General features: G+C 35.8%; 1 protein-coding gene across 2 annotated transcripts in view; it reads left to right on the top strand.

Moving 5' to 3' along the window:
- The window catches only part of LOC107639378 (1-aminocyclopropane-1-carboxylate oxidase homolog 1), a 39,414-nt gene continuing 38,526 nt past the window's right edge, over positions 8,029-8,916 (top strand). Inside the window, exon 1 of one of the 2 annotated variants that reach the window (XM_016342850.2) lies at positions 8,029-8,774. In XM_016342850.2, coding sequence (XP_016198336.1) covers positions 8,239-8,774 — 536 coding nt within the window. In that variant the 5' untranslated portion in view covers positions 8,029-8,238. The remainder of the gene's footprint in view (positions 8,775-8,916) is intronic. The other variant, XM_016342851.2, reaches the window with a different exon arrangement.

Below are 8,916 nucleotides of genomic sequence, written 5' to 3'. Positions count from 1 at the left end.
CTTCGTTCATTTATCCCTTTTTGTTTCATTTGATAAACTCTTATCAAAGAAAAAAAAGAAGAAAACCATCGAGCCCTTACCCGTTTCTTCTTAACATGACCCTCCTTCTTCCTAACCCTATTTTCCAAAACATCCATGGAGCCTAACCCTCTCTCCCAGCCATGCACTCTCCTCCCCTCCCGCACAGCGCCACCCTGACCAGCAACCGTCACTACTCACCAGACTCAGAAACACGTTTTCCTGTGCCAAAACTCCTTGTTTGACTGACGACGGTGACGACTGACGATGGACGAGTGATGACTGATGACTGATAGTGCTTCTCTGGTAAATATAATTGAACTGAACTGAGCATATTAAATGTACCAAGAAAGGTCTTATTCCAGTTTTGACATTTCTTTTTCCTCTTTTATTTTGGTGGTCCAGCATTGACGCTTTGCTGCTTGCGGATTACTAGTTTGACTAACTACTTCTCGGTGATGACTACCGCTTCTCTGCTCGGTCCGGTCATCTTCTTATCTGTTAGCTCCGCCACCTCTTCTATGCTCTCTTCTCCGGTTGTCTTCTTCCTCTCTTCTCATGTAAATAATTAATTATTATAATTAATTAATATTTTAATTAGGGAATAGGGATTTCGATTATAAGAACTTCTTACTAGGAGTGTGGGTCTTGATTTTGATTATTAAAACTTGTGATTAGGGATGTTATTTTTTATTATCAGAACTTCTAAATATTAGGGCTATTAATTATTGTTCTCTGTTGCATTTTTTCTGATTTGTTACTTGTTTTTTTTAATTTATTCATATTAGTAATTTAGTATTATTAGAACATTAGTAACTTATATATTATTTTAGCACCTCCTCGTGAGCTTCATTTGGTAGTCTTTTTACTTGATTTAGTTTGTTTAGCTATTTAGTACTGAAGTTATATTTCATATATCATTTTAGTCCTTGGCCAATATATGATTAGTCAACAGTCATAGAATATGTTTCATTGACTTAACAAAAAATTTACATATCCATTTGTATCAGGTTTATGAGACTTTAGAGCATCAATTGGTTGTGGCTGAAGCAACCCAAAGGTTGAGGCTACCTCTTAACTCCAAGGATGGAGAAGTCCATACTGAGGATATTAGAAAATTAAGTGTAATATCTCGAAGCTCCCTTGATAGTACCAACATCAGCACCACGAACAACTCAAGCACAAGTTGGATTAATTATGCTACTCCAAATAGTTCAGTTACTGGGATTAATTCTTCCATTGCTAATATGGATTCAGTGGAAGCTGCAGTTGGTAGTGTACCTAATTGTTTTCTTGGTATTACACCTACTTATTTGTTAATAGTGTCTACTTAGTGTTAGTGTATATATCACTGTATAAAATTGAGATTGAGACAAGTGTATTCATTCAATTATATTGATATGTTAGATGGTTACTTTAATCACAACTTATCTTAATTATTGATTATCATTTTTTATTTTTAGATTTATTTTGTGATTATCATCATTTTGGGAGGTGATTATGCTTTAAAAAAATAAATCTCATAAAACAAATCGGCTATGGTCACGGTAAAAACCGTCGCCATAGATAAGGCTATGGTCACAGTTTTAAGGTGAGGTGACCATAGATAAGTTATGGTCACAGTAAAAACCATGACTATAGATAAGACTATAGTCACGATTTTAAGGTGGGGTGACTATAGAGGCTATAGTCACGGTGAAAAACTGTGACCATAGATAAGGCTATGGTCACGGTTAGATAAGGCTATGATCACAGTTTTAAGGTGGGGTGACCATAAAAGCTATGGTCACGGTGAAAATCGTGACCATAGATAAGGCTATGGTCACGGATTTAAGTGGGGTGACCATAGAGGCTAACCGTGACCATAGATCAGGCTATGGTCACGGTTTTAAGGTGAGGTGACCATAGAGGCTATGGTCACAGTGAAAATCGTGACCATAAATAAAGCTATGATCACGGTTTTAAGTGGGGTGACCATAGAGGCTATGGTCACGGTAAAAACCGTGACCATAGATTAGGCTATGGTCACAGTTCTAATAAAGGGGTGACCATAGAGCAACCTATGGTCACAATTTTTATGCATGACCATAGATTAACCTATGGTCACGGTAAAAAAATGTGGCCTAAAGTGCCAGAATTTGAACACCACAACCGTGACGATAGAAACTGTGACCATAGGTCTATGGCTACGACAGAATAGGCCACGGTGAAAAATCGTGACCATAGACCTATGGTCACCCTTTTCACTAGCTATGGTCACGATGAAACCGTGACCATATACCTTTTTGTAGTGCTAGAATGGTGTTTCTACCCATTAACCATCTCCCTTTGGCTCTTAAAGCCACAAAGAGCTCTAAGTTGATCATCCGTCTCAAGCAAACCATATTCAAGTGGAATAAGAAAGTTTAGGAATAAGAGATTTACCCAATAATCTTGCAAGCTCCACTCCCTTGTGCTCTTCTTGATTTACCTCCACCTCTTGGCAACCTTCTTCCAATTCAATCTCTTCCTCATTGCTTGCCAAGGGACTTGGAGGTTTGCATATTCCTCTTTGACCTTTACTTCATGTCCAATGAAAGAGGATTCAACAAAATCATTGAGGTGATTAGCTAATGTAGATAGAAACTCATCAACAATTGAATCCATCTCTTGATCAACCTCTTTAATTTTAGAGGGCTCTATAACTTTAGATTCCCATGGACTTTCAACATCTCCTAAGTCTTCAACCACTTCTTCCTCTTCAACAATTACGGCTTCCTCCAATTGTTCCAATACAAAGTCCCATTCTTCATTTTCTACTGGAGTTTTTAATCTTTCTTTCATACTCCACTCTTCATTTGATTCTCCACATGTGACCATGGGAGTGCTTTGAGTATCTAAGCGTTGAGAGACTAAATTAGTTACTACCCCTTGGAGAATAGTATAAAGCTCCCTTTGCTCTTGGAGAATTGAAATGAGAGTTATCCATTGGTGTTTGGGGTGGATAGGAGGGTTCATTGTTTGGGAGAAATGGTTCATAATAGAAAGGTGGTTCCTTGGTAAGGGCATATAGATAGTGTATATGGAGGTGGTTCTTGGAAGTAATTGTGTTGAAATTGTTGTGGTTCTATGTATGGTTCATATGACTCATATGATTGAGGTATACAAGGTTGGCAATATGATGGAGATGGGTTATAGGAAGGTGTTTGGTGGTATGAAGCTTGTGAGTATGGTTGTTGAGGGTTATGTCGAGGACAGGGCCCATAGGCATATGGTGGTTGTGGTTGATAACCACAATGAGGTCCACCATAACCATTGGATTGGTATGTATCATGGAATGGTTCATGCTCATAGTACATTGGAGGGGGTTGTTACCATGGAGGTTGTCCATAAGCTTGAGGTTCCTCCTACCTTTGATTGTCCATCCTTGATGCATATCCTCATTGTAATTTCCATTTCCTACAACATAGTTAGAACCAAACTCATAGCCAAAGTGGTGATAATTCATGGTGACAAGAGAAAATAAAAATGAAAGCTAATAAGAAACAAAGAAAATAAACTTCTGCAACTAGCAAAAACTAGCAAACAAACCAAAAATCAAGCTATTCACAATATTAACATATATACAATAACCAATAACAAGCGCACATATACAATTTCCCGGCAACGGCGCCAAAAACTTGACGTAGGAGAATCGTTGGTTAGGAATTTTCACAAAAATAATCTCGTCGAAGTATAGATCCAAACTAACAATTAACTCTCAATCAAAGTTTAATTTGTTTGTCACAAGTGCAAACCAATAAAAACCAAGAGTATTTAAACCTCGGGTCGTCTCTCAAGGAATCGCAGGAAAGTGTGCATATTATTAGTTATGAGGTATTTTGGAGTGAGACAAGAAATGTAAATGGCAAGAAAATAAGCTAACAACTAAGAAAGGTCTTGCCAAGGAGTGAGAATTGAAATTCCTATTCTCATTATCATCCTCAATTATGATGGTAGTTGTCTTTTCTCTCACTTAGTTATCCTCTAACAATTGAAACAAAGTCAAGTGGGTAAAATTGAATCTAGTCCACAAGTCCTAATCAAAGATTAGCTTTAGTGGAATTCAAGCCAACTAGCAATTCTCAATCACCATCAACAAAAGAATTTGACAATTCAAGAGTTTCCAATTACTCATTCCAAATCAAGAGTACAAAATTCTACTTTAAAATCTAACCAAACATTTTATCAAATATTTGAAAGGCATAAAATGAAAGCATGGTAAAATAACAAGAAATATAAAATCTAACAGCTACCAATGCAAGAAAACAATAATAACAACTCAATTAAACAATAAGAAACATAAAACATAAATTCCATTAAAGGAAATTAAAATCAACAAGAGTGCATAAACATACACTACAAGAAAATGGAACATTTGTAACAAAAATTTTGTATCAAATTAAAAATTGTTACAAAAAACCCTTTTTTTGTATTAATAGTTGCTGATTGTTACAAAAAAAAGTATGTTTTGTAACAACATTACAAGTTGTTACAAAACATCCAGATATTTTGTAACAATACATTTTATTTTGTTACAAATGATGGTAGTTTTTGTAACGCGCCGGTGTTTTGTTACAAAATATTGTAATGTTTTGTAACAAAACATAGTTTGTAAAATTTAAATTTTTTTATTAATTTATAAATATAAATAACAAAGAGTTAAAAATATTCCAAGAAAATGTAAAAAACTAAATGCAATGTTAAAAAAACCAAGGGCTAATAATAGCTAGTGAATGTAAAATGGTAAAAAAACCCTAAGGTTCCCCCATTCCCCCACCTCACTCGAAGCCTCACACTCAGTAACTCTCAACCCATGGCGCCGTCAACAAACCCTATCTGCGAGGGAAAAAGGAGCTGCTTGCGGGAGAAAGAGTAACCGGCGTAGCCCCTCGGAGACGTCTCCGGCTGCGTCGTGGTCCTCAAGTCGCTGGTCGAATCTGGTTCGTGGGTGCCACTCCTCACCTCCGTCTCTATCGGCGTGGCCGTCTTGGCTCCGCTGCCTTCCGCCTTCTCTGCCTCTGCGTCTAGCCTCTTCTGTTTCTGCTACCACCGTATCTGTGGTCGTCTTGGTGGGTGAGTCCTCTGCTGGATGTGCACTGTTCCTGCCGAAGCTCTGCTCGTGCCGAATCTCTGATCGTGCGGTCACATCTCCTCCCCGGTGGCCTGCGTCTTCGACGGTGGAACGGCCCCAACCCGTCGCTGAGAACTGAACTTGGATCTGCTTCTGTCATTCTTCAGTCTAGAGGTGATGATTTTTTCTAATATGTAGTTGTTATAAATTAATTTTGTGGACGTAATTCTTGCTGTTTTATTGTAGGTTTAGAAGAGAAAACTTGATGCTAATTATGTAAAAATAAATGATTTAATATGTTGTTCTGTTTGTTCTTTTTCCTTTCTTGAAGGTTGTATACTAAAGTTGGAAAATCTGAGTTACATAATAAAGCAGAAGAAACCTCTATTAGCACTAAAAAGTTTGTCTTCTAGCTTGATAGTGAAATGATGAATTTTTAAAAAAGGGTCTTCTTCTGGTGTTGTGTTGCAGTCTTCAATTTCTTCTGGTTCAGCCGTGTTTCATTGGTCTGTTGGCGGTCTGCTCTGCTCGTCTCCTCTGCTGAAGGTAAGTCCAGCTAAAAGTAGTATTGAACCTTGATTCTGCTGATGTTGTGACTGAAAATATTAGTTTTTATATCTGTTTGACTATATTAGTGTTATTAGCTTATGCTTTCTTTTTATTCTGTTCCAATATTTTTTTTATACTTTTGTGTTTGTGAATTGAGTAAAGTAGGTAACTATTTAATCCTTAGTAACATAGAGATATTGTTTAAATTCTGTTAATAATTTTGTGTATTTTACATTGCATTAATCTAGGATAGTTTATGCTGCTCTGCTCATCCGGCGTTGTCCTTTGCCTCTGCTGGTCTGATTCGACTCTATGGAGAACTTAGCTCCTAATGGCATCCATGCTGATCTGTTTGCATCTGAAGTGGGTATTGTTACAAGACAAAATGCTCCTTTGGATGTAGAGAAATGGAGAAATGGAGCCAAGTTGGAGATGATGTCAAGCAAAAAATATGCGACATCACTTTTATGTTAGAACTTTTATGTTTTGGTTGAACTTTTATGTTAGAACTTTTATGTTTTGGTTGAACTTTTATGTTAGAACTTTTATGTTTTGGTTGAACTAATCCATGTACTCACTAGCTAATGTTATTTTGTTTCAAGACAATTTTAGTTAGAAGGATCTTGTTTGACTTATGTATGTTTTTGCATATTAAATAGATGTAAACTAGCTTATTAAAAGCGTTATTATATTAGTTAATTTAAAAACTAATTTACTAAATTATGCACATAATTTGTAATAAAAATAAAGTTGTTACAAAATAACTTATTCGCTTTCGTAAATGAAGAAAAAAAATGTTACCAAATCATGTTACATTTTGTAACAAATTTTTTTGATAGGAAAAAAATTTACTGTCACGAAAAATACCTTCAAGATCAAAATTTGTTACCAGTTTTGTAACGGCTTCTGGTTTTTTGTATCAGAAAAAATTGTTACAAAATATGGTATTGAATTGTAACAGTTCCATTTTTCGTTACAAAAACTTTTTGTAACGGGACTTACTGCAATGGACCCTTTTTTTGTTACAAAAAATTCTTGTGTCAAAATATCGACGTTTTGTAACAATATTTTTTGTTACAAATACGCCTTTTTCTTGTAGTGATAAAAGTGACCAAATACAAGAAATAATAAGTAAAACTAAGAAAGCAAGGATGTAGTAATAAGAAATTGCAATGAAAACTAAATCAAGACAGGAATTAAACCTAAACCTAAGAGAAATCTAACTCAATCTACCCTAATTCTAGAGAGAAGAGAGAGCTCATCTCTCTAGAATATGACCTAAAGCATGTTTCTAACTAGACCTAATTACTCTCCCCTTATTCGATCTTGAATTTGGCCTCAAATACTTCAGAAATGAGTTGGATTTGGGCCTGGTTGAGTTCAGAAATCGTCTCCAACGTGTTCCTTTAAGTTGTTCACGTGCTGCTTGTGACGCGTACGCATGGGTCACACGTACGCGGGATTGGGCAGATTACCAAAACCTCATTTTTTCATGAATTCTCTACTTTTACATGCTTTTTCTTCATTTCTTTGATCCAATCCTTGTCTCCTAAGCTTGAAATCACTTAACAAACATATCAAGATATCAAATGAAATTAAAGTGGATTAAATTTAGCAATTTAAGAATCTAAAAATCATGTTTTCACTCTTAAATACAATTTAAAAAGAATTTACAAAATCATGTTATTTTAGTGAATAAATATAAAAAAAATTGATAAAATTTATCAAATTCAAGACGAGTAAAAAATTATGATTTATCACACCTCTAAACCCAAATTTACCTTGGTTTCAGATATTACCTCATAATAATTTTTTTCTTAGATTCTTCGTAATATCTAGCACGTCGCGTAGACAATACAACACACGAACATAAAATTAATCAGGTAACAAGTACTTTGCTCTTCTAACTAATGATATCATTTCACGTCCAAATAAAGAATGAAAAATAAATTCTTACCGGAAGATCTTATCCCATTGACAGAACCCGAAGTCGTGCGAAGTTAATGGATTCCCAATAACAAGATCTGGATCCAGCTGGTTCAATTTTATAAAAAAAAATACACGTCATAGGTTTAGATAGTTTATCGTTTTATTCCTAGATTTGAAATAATGTAATCTTCCGAGAAATTTATCTTATATTTATCGTAATGCGTCTATTTTAATTCATCCCTCAAAGCTATTGACTAGCTGAGAAGTGAGGACCATACACTCGCACCCGATTTGGATTATTATAAAAGGATTATTATAAAAGTTTGACTTCGGGGAAACATCCATTTATATAACTAGCCAGAAAATATCACGTTTTTATTATGTCTCAGAAAGTCGTTCCTTTAGTTTCACATTCATATTCAAGTTTCGTTCATCGATGCCGGGAAAAAATTATCCATATTTTCCGCGTGTGAAAATTACCCCATTGGTTCCGTGATTTGATTTTGGTCTTCCCTCTTTTTTAATCAAATAATCCGCTATCTTCGTTGACAATTTGATTTACTCTTCTCTTTATTTTGCTTTCTTCTTCGAGAGAGTCAAGTAGTCACCAAAAGAAAAAAAAAGGCCTGTTTTGCTTGTTTCAGCTTGACATGGATTTGCAAATAACAAAGGAAACAGAGTCATCAGACACTAAAGATTCCACTTATGACAGAGAAGCTGAGATAAAAGAATTTGATGAATCAAAATCAGGAGTTAAAGGTCTGGTGGATTCCGGAGTGAAGAAAGTTCCACGCATGTTCCATTGCGGTGAACGACTATCGGTAGCCGGCGTCGAAAACTCGGCAAGCGACTCAAGATTAAGCGTTCCCATTATAGACCTCAGAGGACCGCACAAAGAAACAGTTACTGAAATTCAAAGCGCATGCCGCGAGTGGGGGTTCTTCCAGGTGATCAACCATGGGATTCCTGTCAGTGTTTTGGATGAGATGATTGATGGAATCCGTAGGTTTCATGAACAAGACACTGATATAAGGAAGCAATTTTACGGCAGAGATACTACGAAGAAAGTTATGTATTACTCCAATACAAGCCTCTACAGGGACAAATTTGCTAATTGGAGAGATACTGTTGGGTTCTCCATGGCTCCTGATATACCTAAAGCGGAAGAATTGCCTGCTGTATGCAGGTAATGACTATAATTGGGTGATATCGTCGTTTTCAGTTTTTGCTTTCATAGTTTATCTAGTTTTGATATAGTGACGGTTAACTATTCAAAATAAAAATTTCAAGTTACCAACACACTTAGATTTTAGCTGAGAATCTGAGAT

Source organism: Arachis ipaensis, chromosome B04, assembly GCF_000816755.2.
Source record: "Arachis ipaensis cultivar K30076 chromosome B04, Araip1.1, whole genome shotgun sequence".
NCBI lineage: Eukaryota > Viridiplantae > Streptophyta > Magnoliopsida > Fabales > Fabaceae > Arachis > Arachis ipaensis.
This window is presented reverse-complemented; position numbering and strand designations above follow the sequence as displayed.